The 16195-nt window shown below is 43.3% G+C and overlaps 1 protein-coding gene across 2 annotated transcripts in view; it reads left to right on the top strand.

Annotated features, from left to right (window-relative positions):
* The first annotated feature begins 2274 nt into the window (after nucleotides 1-2274).
* Nucleotides 2275-16195, top strand: part of GRIA1 (glutamate ionotropic receptor AMPA type subunit 1) — a 344465-nt gene continuing 330544 nt past the window's right edge. Inside the window, exons 1-2 of one of the 2 annotated variants that reach the window (XM_037798914.1) lie at nucleotides 2275-2704; nucleotides 5682-5819. In XM_037798914.1, coding sequence (XP_037654842.1) covers nucleotides 2623-2704; nucleotides 5682-5819 — 220 coding nt within the window. In that variant the 5' untranslated portion in view covers nucleotides 2275-2622. The remainder of the gene's footprint in view (nucleotides 2705-5681; nucleotides 5820-16195) is intronic. The other variant, XM_037798912.1, reaches the window with a different exon arrangement.

Genomic DNA, 16195 nt, shown 5'->3' with positions numbered 1-16195 from the left:
ATAATTTTGAAAGGAAATAGGATAAACAGTTGAACCTAAGTATAATTTGACATAGATGCCCAAATATGTTAGCTCCATGCTTGTTTAGTCATTGAACAACTATTTATTTAATAGGCCAGTTACATAATTAGAGGGATACTTTAGGAAGATCCGTCTAACTATATGATTTATAATGATTATAGAAAAATGCATTTTTGTGCCTCAAGTCCCAGTCCACCCACTGCCAAAGTATGCAAAACAACTTTTACCTATTACAGGTGGGTGTTAAGGTTTTACTAATCAATCCTTTGGAAGGGCTTTGAGATCCTTCCCGAAAGGTAGATACTTCACACAAGAAAAGTGTGAAGCCTTCAGTGACAGCCTAATTATTATTATTACTAGGCACAAAGCTCAGAGAACTTGAAAGATCCCCAGCTACCATCTAAAATAGTAAGAGATGAAAAATGCAAATGGAGAAATTATATTATAAAATAGGATCATTGAATCATAGACTCTTAACGTTGGCAGGGACCTTAGAGGTGATACTTACTGATTCTGTCCTCCACCCACCTCCCCAACCCCCAGCTGATGCTTATACTCCCTTTAGAATGTTCCTGCCCAGTGCTTACTGCTCTTACAGCCTAATGGTTAAGGGCATGGGCCCGATGGCAGCGTTTCCTGAGTTAACATCCCCAATCTCTTCCTTGTTAGTGGTACAAACTTGTGTAAATTATTAGGCCTCAATTTCTCTCTCTGTAAAATGGGAATAAGATTAACTAACACAGGGCATGTTGTACAACTAAATGATGCAGGTGCAATGCTTAGCCTTGTACCTGGTACATGGTAATTGGTTAATTTGTATATTAGCTTTAAGGATTCCTTGAGCTAATTAGTATATGAAAGTGTTTCATAAAGCATCCACTTTCCATGTTTAGTTGCTCCTAGTTGGGGAGGCCTAGGGGTGAGGTCTCCATAGAACACACACATTGCTTGCAAATCCTAGCCCTTGTAGCTGCCATGCAAGGGGGTGTGATTATGCAGTCTTGGTGAGGAAAAGGAGGACTCTCTGGCTAAAATGATCTTTTCAAGTGGAAAAACAAAAATTGGGTCCTTCTTTCCAAGTGAAGGGTGCACTTTCCTTTTCCTGGATTGTCGTCTGTTGGGTAGGAGGCCTGACGAGGACAGTGGGTCAGTTGGTACTGCCCAGAGCCTTCAAATTCACAGGTTGGACTGTATGTAGGGCCCCACCTTTATGATTTAATCCTTGGAAATATTCGTCCGTAAAATAGAGGTCATAGCCACTTCCCAGGGCTGGTGTGAGAACAGAGCAAAAGAATACTGTGAAGTTGCTTCATAAACCGTAAAGTGCCGGGTGGCAGTTAGTCACTGTTGCTTTGCAACCCACACTATTTCCCTGAACAGAATTGTTCTCTCTACAGGTCATTTATAGTAGACACCCTGGTCCAGGAGGGTCTAGAGAGTTCCAGTGTACACTAGGCACAAGCAGCATCCAGAAAGAAGCCTGAATCCTCTCACTAGAAGCCCTGCAAAATGACTCATGTAATTGCTCTGTGTGAGTATCCTTAGCCTTCATTGTACACCCACACGATTCTGATGCTATAGACTCCTGTGGAATGCAGGGGAAGGGGGAAGGGGCTCATTTTAAATGCCTAGGATTTAAAAGAGACCACTGATTCTGCGTGTAAAGGTAGACCAGAACTGCCAGATGCCCAAGTCCAGGCACCTGCCAACCATTTTGGATGTTCCTGTTTGTCTTTCTGTCTTCCTCCCATTAGGGGGAGAAAGCTTTTTTTTTTTTCCCTTTAAATTTTCTAGGAGGGATTTCTAGGGTCTTCCCCTCAGGAATTAGTTGTAGGAATAATTGGGCCAGTGGAGTGCAGGAGATATATCCAGCGCAGCCCGTGCACTCCTAGAAAAAGTGACCTAGATCAAGCAGCGGGTAGATCTAGGACTACTGTGGGGACCCCCCCACCACCTACTGACTTTCACTGAACCCACATTCCCAGGAGCATCTGCCCGGTTGGGGGAAGGGGGCAGAGGGCTAAGAGAGCTGAGGAAGACAGAGGGGGGCACAGGGGGCTGCAGGGTTTTCCCTTTCAGGACCGAGCTCCACGTAGCAGCCCCTCCCCCCTCCATTCACACAGGCAGAAAGGAGGCTGAGGTGAGGCCTGGGAGGCAGGGGGTGCTAGGGAGGGGAGGTCAGCTGCGGAACGGGGAGCCGGCTCCGTGGGTATTTGCATAGAGCTTGCTGCCTGTGCGAGTGTGAGGGGGAGAGCCGGAGAGCAAGGGAGGGAGAGAGAAGCAGGCTGCAAGAGGAGACGGAGAGGGGGAGCAAGTGCTCCAGCTAGCATGAGGACGGGCTTCTCTTTTCCGTGCTCAGTTAATCTGGCTGTCAGTTGGCGGTAACGCTGCAGTTTAAGTGCTCTGATTCCAAGGGAAACCGACAAACCTCGAAGAAGGAAGGAAGGAAGAAGGGAAGGAAGGAAGGAAGCAAGCAAGGAAGGAAGGGACTGCAGGAGGAAAAGAAGAGGCAGAACAGCAAGAGGAATAAAGGGAAGGGGGGGGGAAACACCAAATCTATGATTGGACCTGGGCTTCTTTTTCGCCAATGCAAAAAGGAATATGCAGCACATCTTTGCCTTCTTCTGCACCGGTTTCCTAGGCGCGGTAGTAGGTGCCAATTTTCCCAACAATATCCAGATCGGTGAGTGAGAGGGGTAGCCTGGGGAGGGACTTTCTGCGTCTGGCCAGCAGTTTTGTGGGGTTTTTTTGGGGGGTGGGGGTGGGGGGTCTGCACCCCCCCCCCCAAGAACAGGCTGTTGTGCTTGTCCATCGCAAGCTGTGCAGTGATGGGAGGAGGACTCGGGCTGCCAGCGTGGGGAGGGGGCTTCTCTTAGCAGATGAGGGGCAGAGGGGAAGCGTGTGCACACACACACACACACACACACACACACACACACACTGGTCCATACACACCACTCACACTCCAATCACGAGCACATGAAATGGAGGAGCCACTGCTTTGGAGGAAAAAGATAATAATAATCAAGTTGTAACAAGGAGAGGGGTGGTGGGTGTTTAAGGAGTTAACTGTTGCTTGGTAGATGGTGCCGATTTCATTTATTTATATAAAGATGTGTAGTGTGTATATTTATGCGTATGATTATAAATTAAATATGCACATATATTTTTAATTGAGGAAGGCAGTGGTTTCTTAGCCGGGGAGGGGAAAGAGACTGCCTGAAAGAAGGAGGGAAGGGTGCTGGGTTTGTTGCAGCCAGTGTAATCGTGCCAGATGGCCCCCACTCTGAGGAAAGGGGGCTCTTTCTCCTGCCCTGGACTCCCCTAGCTGCCTTCTCTTTGCTGTTTGCTGTACTGGGCTGGTTTCCACTTACCAGTCCTGCTTTCCTCTCTTCCTTCAATTGCCCCTTCTTTAGATTTTTCTGTCCACAGACACTGTCTACCTTTTACACAAACACACATACACACCCACACACACACACTCTTAGCTCCTCTTGTTAGCTGTCTCCACCACTGGGCTCCAATCTCTCAACTTGGAGGAGGTTTCAACATGCTGCTTGGCTTTTTGTTCCCCATTAAACCTCCCTGTTTTTGTGCTCCTAAAGGGCCCCCACCCTCCCTGTATTTATGGGGCAGGTAACACAAATCACTACTCTTAATAGTAATAGAGAAAAGCAAAACAAAAAGGGGCAACACCACCAATTACAAAACATTTCCAGAAGGGCTCACATTTTCCTGTTGTTTGTGTCCCAGCATCAAGCAAGCTGCTTTGCTTGGCTTCTTGGTTGGTTTGGTTGCTGTTTTCTCTCCCCTCACGGGAAAATAGCTCCACTAGGGAAAGTTCCCACTGCTGGTAGTTTGTGTTCTTTGTGTGAGCCTGTGTTTGTGGTGCAGGTAGTATTTTGCTGGGCACGCATGTGCTGCAGTCCCCGGCTCCCCTTGGCCTCTCCAGCTAGCTGGTTCTGGAGCGGTTGGAGTGGCCGTGGAGCAACTTGCTTTGTTTACTGACACCTGTTAAGCTGCATTCTGAAATATGTCTGCACATGTGTGTTAGTGCCTTGCATGCAAAACTTCCTGCCTTTCAGGGAAACACTTCCTTCACAGCCCAGCCTGTAGCCTTCTACCTCCCCACCCCCTACCACTCTCTTTCATTCATTGCAGATGAGGAGGAAGGGGACAGGGAGGTGTTTGGGGTGTGGTCATCTGGGAGGAGGATGGAGCATCAGAGCATCAGAACCAAGAACACATTTTTTTTTTTTTGCTCTTATTCTTTAAAATTGGGGCATATGTTCATGTGTAATCATTTGTTCTTATGCTTGGCATTGTTTCTGTATTTATACTTACGTTTTGCCTGCACTTTATTGAGTGGAAATGTTTGTATAGAGATATGTGGACTTGGCTTTTTCCAAGTATATTTCTGCACATATCGCCCTGGGTATGAAGGCAGGGGGGTGTTTTGTGTGCATGTATATGATAACTTTTACTCATGTATCCCTGCAGACTACTCATCAAATTTCGCCCCAACTTTCTTGTTCAACTGATAAAACCAGTGTTGTATCAGTTTTCAAATAAAAGGTTGAAATATTAAATTGGGAACAAATGCTGAAAATATCACCACCATCAGGTAGTACTTGATTCTACTCATATGAGCTCTAACAAAAGCATTGCAATCCATTTATTGGCTCTTAAAAACAAACACATAGTCCTGTATAAGAAGTTAGAAGATCGTTACACTGGGGCTGAGTCCTCTTGGATCTGGATAAACTTTTCTCTAAACATCCATTACAATTCAATCCCTCAAAATAACTATGTAAATTCACAGAAATATATTTTAATTCACTTACATCACCACAGTAAACACAAAGGTGAGCCATGTACTCTTATTTCTTAGAACAGTAGCCCCGACAGGCAACTTTACTGTGATTTTTATAAGAATAGAATGTTCTCCTTTCTTGACATTCTTAAGACCCCACATACTTGAAAGGCAGGTTCTACCATGCAAATACTCACAATGGAAATCCGTTATGTAACATGTCTTTCCTAAATAGTTGGGACCAATTGGTGAAAGAAGAAGCAAAACATTGTTTGCAGAAAATCAAGAGTTTTAAGAGGAAATGAGTAATAAACCTTGGAGGAGATGGGCCAGTTAAAGTGCATGCCTGGGTTTGGCCGAAGTAAATGGTCATAGTGATAGGGAAGCCACAGGTCCCAGAGCCAGATGTCCATCATGCTTCAACATCTATAAGCACCTAATTTCTGTAAGGCTCTGTGATAAGAGATGGGTCTGATAACAAAAATTAGATACAGTGAGGGTACATGTGTGTGCAAGAGCATTGGCTGCTCAGGTAGTTTATACAAGGGAGAAGCAAGAGAAATGTACAATTCTCCTGTTTTCCTTGACCTGAGCTGAGTTGAGGGGTGAACAATCAAATGCTTGAGAAGAGTGATAGATGTCAAAGGCCTGTGTCACATAAAAACTTACCTGTAGAAGTTTAAATCTCAGCATCCTGTTGAATCTATTTGAACTCTCAGCCCGTCTAATAAAGGTTACAACCGTTGGGTTTGGCACAGGGAGAAGAAAAAAGCCCATCTGGGGTGGACTGCTGAGGTCTGAAACCTGCTCTGGCCCAAATACCATGTTGCATTTTCTTTCCTTATAGGGGGATTATTTCCAAACCAACAGTCCCAGGAACATGCTGCTTTTAGATTTGCTTTGTCGCAACTCACAGAGCCCCCAAAGCTGCTTCCCCAGATTGATATTGTGAACATCAGTGACAGCTTTGAGATGACCTATAGATGTAAGTAATTGCTTCTATTTTTGAGATTTCTTTCTGTGAACAACCAATGAAAGGAAGGGCCGTGGGTAGGTGGTAGTGTTGCAAAAGTGACTGTGCTGTCATCTATCTTCATAAGAAAAAGTCCTCCAAGAAAAATTTCCAGGGCCTTTGAGTTACTCCAGCAGTTGGTATTTTAGGTCCTATAATACTTCATGGAATGGACTTACTTTTCCACTCTCAGTTAACTTTAAATGCCAGCATGGTAGGTACTTGGGTTGACTGTTTCTCACCTACCTCACTGAGATTTTCTGATTCCGTTGAGAAAGTTACACATACAGAAAACTTAAAACAAATGTAGAGTTAAAGGTTCTGCCTTGGGGAATGTGGACTAAAATGCTCAAGCCATTTCCTCTCCACAAGTTAAAGGGCGAAAATATCTCTTTGGCTTGAAAAAAACAAAAAGAGTAGGTGAGAAGTTGTGTATCTGGTTTTACATTTTTGGAAACCATCAATAATGATTAAAAATTTGTCCCTAAATTCTTTCCAAAAGGGTTTGCAGTGATTGTTTAAGTGATTGTGGGGTGGCCTTTGAGCATAAAGCAGAATGGTGGTGACGCCGCCAAGAAGAATGGACAGATAAATCTCTGATATCTGAATTGAATGCATTACAAATTGAGGGCAGTAAAGAACGGTTCTGAGTTCTTCTGGCAACTAAGATTAAAAAGGAAACCTTTGTGGTTGCATGATTGTTATTTTATGACAGATGACAGCATAAAAATTAATCAATGGAGAATTTTTCCCTCCAGATATTAAGATCATGTAGGAATTTGTGGTTTGAAAGTGTGAGCTGACTGGGTGAGAACAACTTCAGAGCTGAAACTGGATGAAATTGGTACCACAGGTTTCCTATGCCACTATTGACTCGGCAACTGCTGCTGAGCTGTGCTTGTGCCATATTTTCTTCATTTCTTTCCCACATTCCCACATGGAGGGCTTTCAATAATTTGAACTGAACATACTTTGAAGGCTCAAAAGAGAATTCAGAATTTTCCCTATCCCTGAGACCACTCATGAGGTAATGTTGATTTGAATTCCAAGAATTATATCAGATTCCATTTATTGAGGACTGTGTGTCAAAAAAACTATGACAAGTATTATAGACAACTATAGTAATATCCATTGTCACTTGTTGAGCATTTACTATGACCCATACTGTGCACTTACTGCTTTTCCTGTGTTAGCTCACTTAATCCTCACAGCAGCCCTAACGAGTACTGTATGTTTTCTTCCTTTTCGGGATGAGGAAACTGAGGCTGCAATAGGTTACTTAACTTTCCTGAGGTCACCCCTCAAGGCCCATGTTCTGGGCCACTGTGATAGATCCATTGATCCTTTGGGAACCTGAGAGTGCTCAAGAAATTAAATGGAGGTTTCAGGGTCTTGTCAGGCAATGACCTGAAAAAGTACCTAAGGAGAAAAACGTTCAGTGCTTCAAATGGTAGCTGTGATTTTGCTTAGGGGTGGCCCAATGGATAAATAAAATTGATATTCTCCATTTTGGTAATGCTGAGATTGAAAGTCTTGTCTACTATGTTACTCCCTGCTCTCAAAAAGGAGCTGAAGTTTAATTGTGGAATTGTAGTTGCGTGAAAGCACAACTAGGAAACTAGAGTACTACTGAGTAGGTATTTAGCTATCAGATAACTTTGCAATCTTTTTTGCTCAGAGGAGAGTCTTTTAAGGGACGATTTGGTTGTGGGCATCAATGTATCTATAAACCACCTGAGATTATGCATAATCTCTTGCCTGTATATGCCCATGCTAATTTATTTCCTGGTGAGAGACTTCATAGCTTTATCATACCCTCCAAAGGGCCCTTTATTCTTTTATTCAAGAAGGATAACTTGCTTAGAGAATCAAGAAGAATAAATGGCTGGCATTTATATTCACTCATAGTGCCACGACCTGTCTACCTGTCTACCGCAGAGCTTGGTGGAGAGAGATGTTAGCTTCTATCCTACTGTCAAGATATTGACTGACAGGACAAGATAATAAAAGACAAAAATAGGAGGCAATTAGTCTAAGGCCAAATATGGTGCCTCTGTATTTTTATCTCAACAGCCTAAGACCTGATCTCCAATAGGGTTGCTGGCTATTTATTGGGGAGGAGGAAATATGATGCAGGCTATGCTGTCTATTGTGATTAGTGAAACTACAGTGGATGGCATGGATCTGGGTTCTTTAACTTGATTCCTGTCATACCAGTTTACAGGTTTCTATGAATACCTGCATCGTTCATTTGGTCATTCTTTAAATGTCTCTTCAATGCCATGAACTGAGATGGGCATTGGAAATACAGAGATGATGATGAAATACACTTACTCTTGAATAGCTTCAAGTCCGGTGGGGGAACCTGCTGTGGCACTTATCTGAGAAGAAGTACTGTTATCTTGTGCTTAGACCTTTAGTTTCTTCTCTTTAGTTCCAAGATCTGAGAGGGTACAGGGCAAGTCAGGTGGCAGTGATGGAGCCCTACCATCATCCAGGTACTATCTGTTAACTTTCATGTGAAGTGAGAAACCCTTTGGGGCTATGTCCAGTGTGGCCAATTGGTGTGGGAAAACCTTTTACAGATCCTGGTTGAATGGAATAAAAATTGTCAAAGTGAGAGGAGTAGTTTGGAGTAGGGTGGGTTGACTACTCATGTATGGAAAAATCAAGAATATTATTCAGATTTAATTTTGTGTGCTTATATGAAAGTTCGACTAGTGGTCATCTTAAATTAACTGCCCGCAGTCAGTCTTAACCCTAGAAAACAACCAAATCTTTACTTTTTTTCAGAATTTTTGCTGCCACTTTATTTTTTCTGTGGCATTTGGCTATTCATTATCCCTCCACCAGAGGGTGGAGAAGGGAAGGGAGAGGAAGTGTAACAGGAAGTATTCATGCTAGACATGTTAGCAACAGGGGATTACAAAGGAAGATTATAGGGTAGGAGAAGCAGAGAAGATGGAAGAAGAGTATCAGCTAATACCACATGCCAACATGAGAGTCTGGCTTTTCTTTGTAGTTGATCTTTCTTACTTTCCTTGTCTGCCATCAGTAGAGAGCAAAATCATTGGATTAGCAACCCAAATGCCCTGAGATCTCCTCTGAGCACTTTTCCAAGCCTGTGGGGCAGAGGTGGGGGAGGCTGTCTATAGAGACAGCAATATTGACCAGCTGTTGCTTCTCTAGGTGAGTGCAGATAAAGGAATGGAAGAAAATACTGGGTTTCCTGTTAAGAGGTCTGAGGAGCATTGCTGCAACTCAAGTCTTGTGTTTTCATTCATCCCTCCACCCATCCATCCAGCAAATCCAAGCTGTTGGCCTATTTTGTGCCAAGGGCTGTGCCAGGTGCTAGAAATAAAATGGTTAGTGAAGGAAACACAGCCTCTTTCCTTGTGGGACTTACAGTTTAGCCCAAAGATACTCAAGCTTCCAGGTACTTAAGATTCACCCTGTTCAAACTACAACCCAGAACACATAAATCTTGAAGACGATTGTATAAAAATGTAGCTTATGAGGGGTGACAGTGGGATTGGGAAAGCCATAAGGACCACACTCTCCTTTGTCTAGTTTATGGATGGATGAGTAGAAAAATGGGGGAAGGAAAAAAATAAACAAAGGCACCCAGTGTTCTTTTTTACTTTAATTTCTCTTTTTTCACTTTAATTATTATTCTTATTTTCATGTGTGTGGTAATGAAGGTGTCAGGGATTGATTTTGGTGATGAATGCACTACTATGTGGTGGTACTGTGAACAATCGAATGTACGATTTGTTTTCTATGACTGCATGGTATGTGAATATATCTCAATAAAATGAATATTAAAAAAAAAAAAGATTCACCCTGTAAGCTTGTTTAAAGCAAGACTCGGGGGCCAACTCGAGACTTACTTATCAGAAAATGCAAGCACAGGGCTAGGGGGGATTTTACAGTAGTCAGTATGGGGATCACACTTTGAGAAACTCTTCTTTAATCTGAAAAATCTTCCATTCACTTACAAGAGTTTTTGAGCCCTTAACAAAACCCAGTCATGGTGTTTAGCACTAGAAATGCAGGCAAAAGTAAAAGACTTTTGCTGCCCTGGAGGACTTTATCCCTAGTGAGGCAAACTATCCTGTAAAGAGAAAATTAAAATGTAATGTAAGTGCTATAGCAGCAATTTGTTCAGAGTGTTAGAAATGCCTTAAGGAGAGGGGTTGGCCTCATAGAGTGTAGTGGTTTAACTGAGTCTTGAAGATAAATAGAAGTTTTCCTGGAGCACAAGGTGAGGAGGGAGTGGGAAAGAGAGATGGCAAGAGAATTCCGGGCAAACAGAATCCTCACGTGCATGGGCAAAGAGGACATTTTGCCTTGCTCTTCCTCTGTTCTGACCTCCATGGCCCTCTCTGGCTGGGCCTCTCATTTAGCATGTATCAAATATTGCAGAAAGGGTCTCTAAATTGCTGCCCACAAACCAGTTTCAGCACAGAGATGGGATTCTGGGGCCCACATAGTATTTAAAAATCAGGGAATTTCACATCAGGACTTGGAATATCTTGGCTTTCTTAAAATATTATAAGATCTGGCAACTCTGGGTCCCTGGTCTTGCATAGTCCCAATTTGCTGGCATGGAGCAGGGGGTACCCAACCCATCTAGATGCACTCCTTCCCAACCACCCCACTTGTCTCATTTTCTTTACCTGCCTCACTCCTAGAAGCCATTGAGTTTGCGAGCCCTGGTTGCCTTGTCTAGTGATGGTAAGTGTATTGCATGTTTATGTGTTAGCTCTTCCACCATGTGTGGCTATTGTTGATGTTGCTGTGAACATCTGGCACAGGGCTATCCCCTAACACACATGAACAAATGTCTCCAGGAGTCAGGGAATCACGCAGCATGAAGAGGTTGAGGGTCTAAATGACAATCAGGGGAGAGCAGTGTGCCTGATTCCGGTGGGACTCCCTCTGTGTGGAACTACTTGGGGGGTCCAAGGACATTAGGCACCGGCAGCAGACAGATGACCTCCAAGTTCTTGCCTGAGTTTCCCTGATCATTTTCAGACTTGCAAAACAATACTCCACAGATTTGTTTTGCTTAACCTACACAGTACTTTGAAAATACCAAAATTTGACAGCAAATCCAGATTTTCACCTTCTCTGAAGGAAAAAAAAAAAAAAAAAAAAAAAAAAGGGATCTGGCAATCCTGGGCCCACATTCCTGCTCAGCTTCTGTTGTCTAACACTGAGAAGTGCTGCCCTCTTGAAGTATAAGGGGTAAACTCTCAAGTCTAACCAAAGTCCTCACCACTCCCTATTGTTACAATGTGGCTGGCACAAATGATTGTGTTGCTTGCCAAGGCCAATCTGCTGACACTTGCTTTTTATCCTTCAGCATCCGTTACTTTAATGTTTCATTCTAATACTATCATCTCTTTACTCTGTAACACATAAAAAAAGGTACAAAAGATGTCTTACTTCTGCTCTCAAAGAATTAGTCAGTATTAGCAATAAGAATTGGAGGACTGGTTGTGGGGTAAACAAAGATTAATTTGAAGACCTACTGTATGGCAGATACTTAGTATATATCATCTTACTTAAATGTTATTATAACACTGAAGGTTATTATTCCCATTTTATAGATGATACTACTCTATTGAGACAAAGAAAATGTCTTTTCTATATCATGCAAATAATCAGAGCCTAAACTAATATTTGAAGTCAGTCTGGGGGTTCTGAAACCCAGTGAGCTCTTCTCTTGGCACCTTTCTCCCTTTCAAGATCAACAATTATGTAGACACACAAAAAAGTGAAACAGCATGAAAAGAGTCCAACACAAAACGTACCACAGTTCAGTTTATGAATCAGGAAGAAGTGCTAAGACTTCCCAGGCAGAAGCTATGACTGTGGGTAATGAGGACTTCTTGGGGAAGGAGGAACTTGAGCAGGTGTTGAAGGGTGGAGCAGATTTTGGTGAGATGGTGGTAGAAGAAAAGGAAGGTATTTTGAACAGGTAAACCCACACTTTTCCTCCTCCCCTCCTCTCTGCCACTACTGCATGTTTGTTTCCTGAAGTTGAGAGTTCAGCGTTTGGCTCTCGTAGCCACACCTGTGCTCCAGTTAAATGGCAGCGGTCTGTTCTTCTCTGGTTGGCATTACAATCCGATGTGGCTCTTCCTCCTTCACCTATCTTCTCACTTTACATGGCAGGAATCTATATTTGACTGTGGTTGATTCTTCGCTCTTGCTGTAATAGGAGTGATAATCATAAGCTTTTTTATACTGCTTTAAGCAAAAATAGTGTTTGTGAACATTTCTTCATTTTGCTGGTTTGGATACCTCTGCTGTAGTGAATTACTACTCTCCTCTTAGACGCTCCAGATAAAGTAGTAATATCCCTTCATTTGAAAAATTGCTAAGAGTCACGTATTTGCTCATTCATTCATTCAGAGCACTTTTATCATCATCCTGTACGTGGCACACATGCCATCACTGCCCATTTCACACCCTTGCAGACAGCATTCACTGATCACAGAATCCTTTCCAACTGAACCTAGACGAGGCTTGAAATTCCTTCTTTCCATGCCACTCCAGACAGTAGCTATAAATTGGTCAGTGTCGATGCAAGAGACGAAATCCATTTGCTATTACAAGGCATTGCACTAGGAATGGAGGGAAATAAAATGGATGAGGCATTGATTCTCCTTTTAAGGGGCTGAGGCTCTTACAGAGGAAATAGGCCTGCACAAAAAAAAATGTGATAAGGGAGATTCTTTTGCTCCCTCTCTTTCCCTCATTCTTCCTCACCCCCCCCCCCAACACACACTCACACACTTACTCACACAAGTTCAGAGGAGAGTGGGAAAGCTTCCATTTAGAGGAATTAGACCAGGCTTCATAGAACAAGGACATTTGAGTTGAATTTGGAAAGGTAATATGCAGACCAGAGGATAAAATACACATACACACACCCCAGGTGTGGTGCAGTGAAAACTATACTGAATTTGTATGTTAAGACTTGGATTCAATTCATATACTGGACTAGCTTCTTAAACGGTATCTGTGTGACCTTAGCAAGGCAATCTCTCTCACGCTTATTTATAAAATGAAGCTCATATCATCTTTGGGAGTCTTTCTGGGGCTGGATTTCTACAGTGAGAGCATATGGAAAATTCCACAGAAAAATGGTTTAGAAAAGACACTCTCCTATTAGCCTTTGTTTGGGGAGAAGATCACCAAACTCTGAGACTCTAACAAAAGCTCTGAACTGCCATACCAAATTGCATGTCCAGGCCACATTTTGTATTCGAATGCAGGGGGATTAAGCCTACCTACCATGGGCTTCAGGTGTGTTCACTCAGTGTTCAACAACTATTTGTGGAGGGCTTATTCTTGTGAACAAAACCAGAAAGCAGCCCTGCACTCATAGATCTTACTGCCTGGGAGGGATGCAGTTGTCAATTAAATAATCACACAAATGAGTATATCATTATAGGTCATGATAAACACTCTGAAGGAAAGGTCCATGATTCTGTAAGAGCATATGACAAAGGAGCTGGCTCTGGGCAGGGGAATGGGGAAGTTTCCCTGCAGAAGAGGTGTTTGAGCTGAGAACCGAAGGCTTTTGGTGATATGGGGGTGGGATCAGGAGGAGTGTTCTAGGAGCTTCATGGGCAGGGGCCTGACAGTGAGAGAGAGTGGGTAAGTGTGGCAGAAAGGGTGGCAGGGGCCAGACCTTGTGGGTCCTGTAAGGGATTTTGATCTTTAGCCAAAGAGCTATTGGAAAACCACTGAAGGATTTTAAGCAGGAATGTGACATGTTCATGTTTCTGTTTTCTCACTAGAAATCAGAGATGCTTGAGAACAGTCTGTCATGTTCGTATTCCCTGGAGACGTTTTGCTTGTATAGCAATGGCCTTTGTTTCTTTACTGCTGTTGCCAATTTGGGGTGGAGTCTTGCAGATGGGCAGAGGGACGGGATGCTGCAGGAAGGGCAAGCTGACAGCTGCATGTAGGCGTGAGTGAGTCGTATTTTGTACTTGTGGATGTGCTCATGGAGAATGAAGGCTGATCCAATGAGGCCCTGCTGGTTGGTGTGTGGTATGGAGGCATGGAATCATCTAGCATCCCTCTTATTTCATCAGCAGAGAAACTCCACACTACATTGACGCTGGGTCTCCAGTCAAACTGACAACTCAGTGGCCCTCAGATTCACATGGCTATTTCCTCCACTTGTACCTACAAACCATTCCTACCATATTCCTCTGTCAAAACACTGTCCTTCTGGTCAGTGATAGCTCTGATATCATCTTCTCCATTAAACCTTCCTTGCTTTCCCACATGCACATCCTCCTTTGCTCCTCATCTCTTTGTACCTTCCCCATAAAAATTGTTACACTTAGCCCTGGTTTTTGGTTACCTGGACCCTCATCTTATCTGTCCAACTGGATTAAACAATTTGAGGGCAGTGACCTTGTTTAATCCAGCTTCCTATCACAGTATCCACTACAGAGAAGTGTTCAGCAATGCTAGGAAGGACGGAAGGACAGAAGGATGGAAGGAAGCAAGGAAGGAAGGAAGGAAGGAAAGAAGGCAAGAAGGCAGGCTGTATATTATGTAACATCAGCAACAGTGATGAGAATAGCTCTGAATTATTGCTATTTATTGGATAGTGCTTTGATATTATGGGTTTTGAGAATTCCATTAGGCTGTGCTGTAAATTCCTGTGGATGGTTATTACTATAAATCTGGAAAGTGATGGGGTAAAAACCAGATATATATCAAATCAAAGGCTCATTCCAGCTCCTTCTGGACTATTGTCATGATGGGTTCTAAATAAAGTTCTATTTTTGAAATAAAGAATTTCTGCTATACTGTTGATAAGTTGTATGACTTATGCAAATTAGTTCTTTTTGAACATCAGTTTCTTCAAAATGAAGGTAATTATAATAACAACCATGCATGATCATTGTGAGAGGGACCAAATGATTGTTGGTTTCTGTTCTAGTTTCCCAGCTACTAAAATAAATACCATACAGTGGGTTAGCTTAAACAATAGGAATTTATTGGCTAGGTTTTGAGGCAAGGAGAAATCCAAAATTGAAGCATCAGCAAGGCAATGCTCCCTTCCAGAAGACTGTGGTGTTCTGGGGCTGGCTGTTGGCAATCCTTGGTCCTTGCCTTTTCTGTCACATGGCAATGCACATAGTGGTGTCTTCTCCTTTCTCTTCTGGATTCCATTGACTTCCAGGTTCTGGCTGCTCCTCGTGGCTTCTTTCTCCATCTGACTTTCACCCTGCTTATGAAGGACTCCAGTCATCTGGATTAAAGCCCAGCCTGATTCATTTGGGCCACACATTAACTGAAGTAACATCTTGAAGAGATCTTATTTACAATGGTCCACATAGATGAGAATGTGGACAAAGACCAAGAAAATGTCCAAACAGGTACACATTTCAATCTTCCACAGTTTCAAATCAACTTTCTACACAATTAAAATGCCATGATGGGCTCTCTGCTCCTCCCTCCTCCATAGACAGTTGCATCTTTTCATCATCAATGGGAATCCAATTACTATATTCCAGGAGCAAGATCCTGCCAACTTCAAATGGGATGATGTTGGTTCTGAATGTGTTGTGGAATCCGCAGGTGTCTTCACAACCCTGGAGTAGGTTGAGGCTCACCTGAAGGGTGGCTCCAAAAAAGTCATCATCTCTGCCCTTTTTGCTAATGCTCCCATGTTTTTGATGGGCATGAACCATGAGAAGTATGCCAACTCCCTCAAGATCATCAGCAATGCTTCCTGTACCACAGATTGCCTGGACTCCCTGGCCAAGGTCATCCATGACAACTTTGGCCTCATGGATGGACTCATGACCACCATCCATGCCATCACTGCCACCCAGAAGACTATGAATGGCTCCCCCAGGGAAATGTGGTGTGACTACCTTGGGGCTACTCAGAATGTCATCCCAGCATCTACTGACACTGCCAAGCAGTGGGCAAGGTTATCCCAGAGCTGAATGAGAAGCTCACTGGCATGGCCTTCCATGACCCCACTCCCAATATGCCTGTCATGGATCTGACCTGCTGTCTGAAGAAAGCGGCCAAATATGATGACATCAAGAAGGTGGTGAGACAGGCTTCAGAAGGCCCCTTAAAGGGCATCCTGGGATATACTGAGAACCAAGTTGTCTCCTGTGACTTTAACAGTGACACCCACTCTTCCATTTTTGATGCTGGGCTGGCATTGCCCTCAATGGCCATTTCGTCAAGCTAATTTCCTGGTATGACAATGAATTTGGCTGTAGCAACAGGGTGGTGGACCTTATGGTTCACCTGGCCTCCAGGGAGTGAGAGCCCCCTGGACCACCAGT

This window comes from Choloepus didactylus, chromosome 11, assembly GCF_015220235.1.
Source record: "Choloepus didactylus isolate mChoDid1 chromosome 11, mChoDid1.pri, whole genome shotgun sequence".
Lineage (NCBI taxonomy): Eukaryota > Metazoa > Chordata > Mammalia > Pilosa > Megalonychidae > Choloepus > Choloepus didactylus.
Note: the sequence above shows the minus strand (reverse complement) of the source record. Positions and strands in the feature narration are given on the sequence as shown.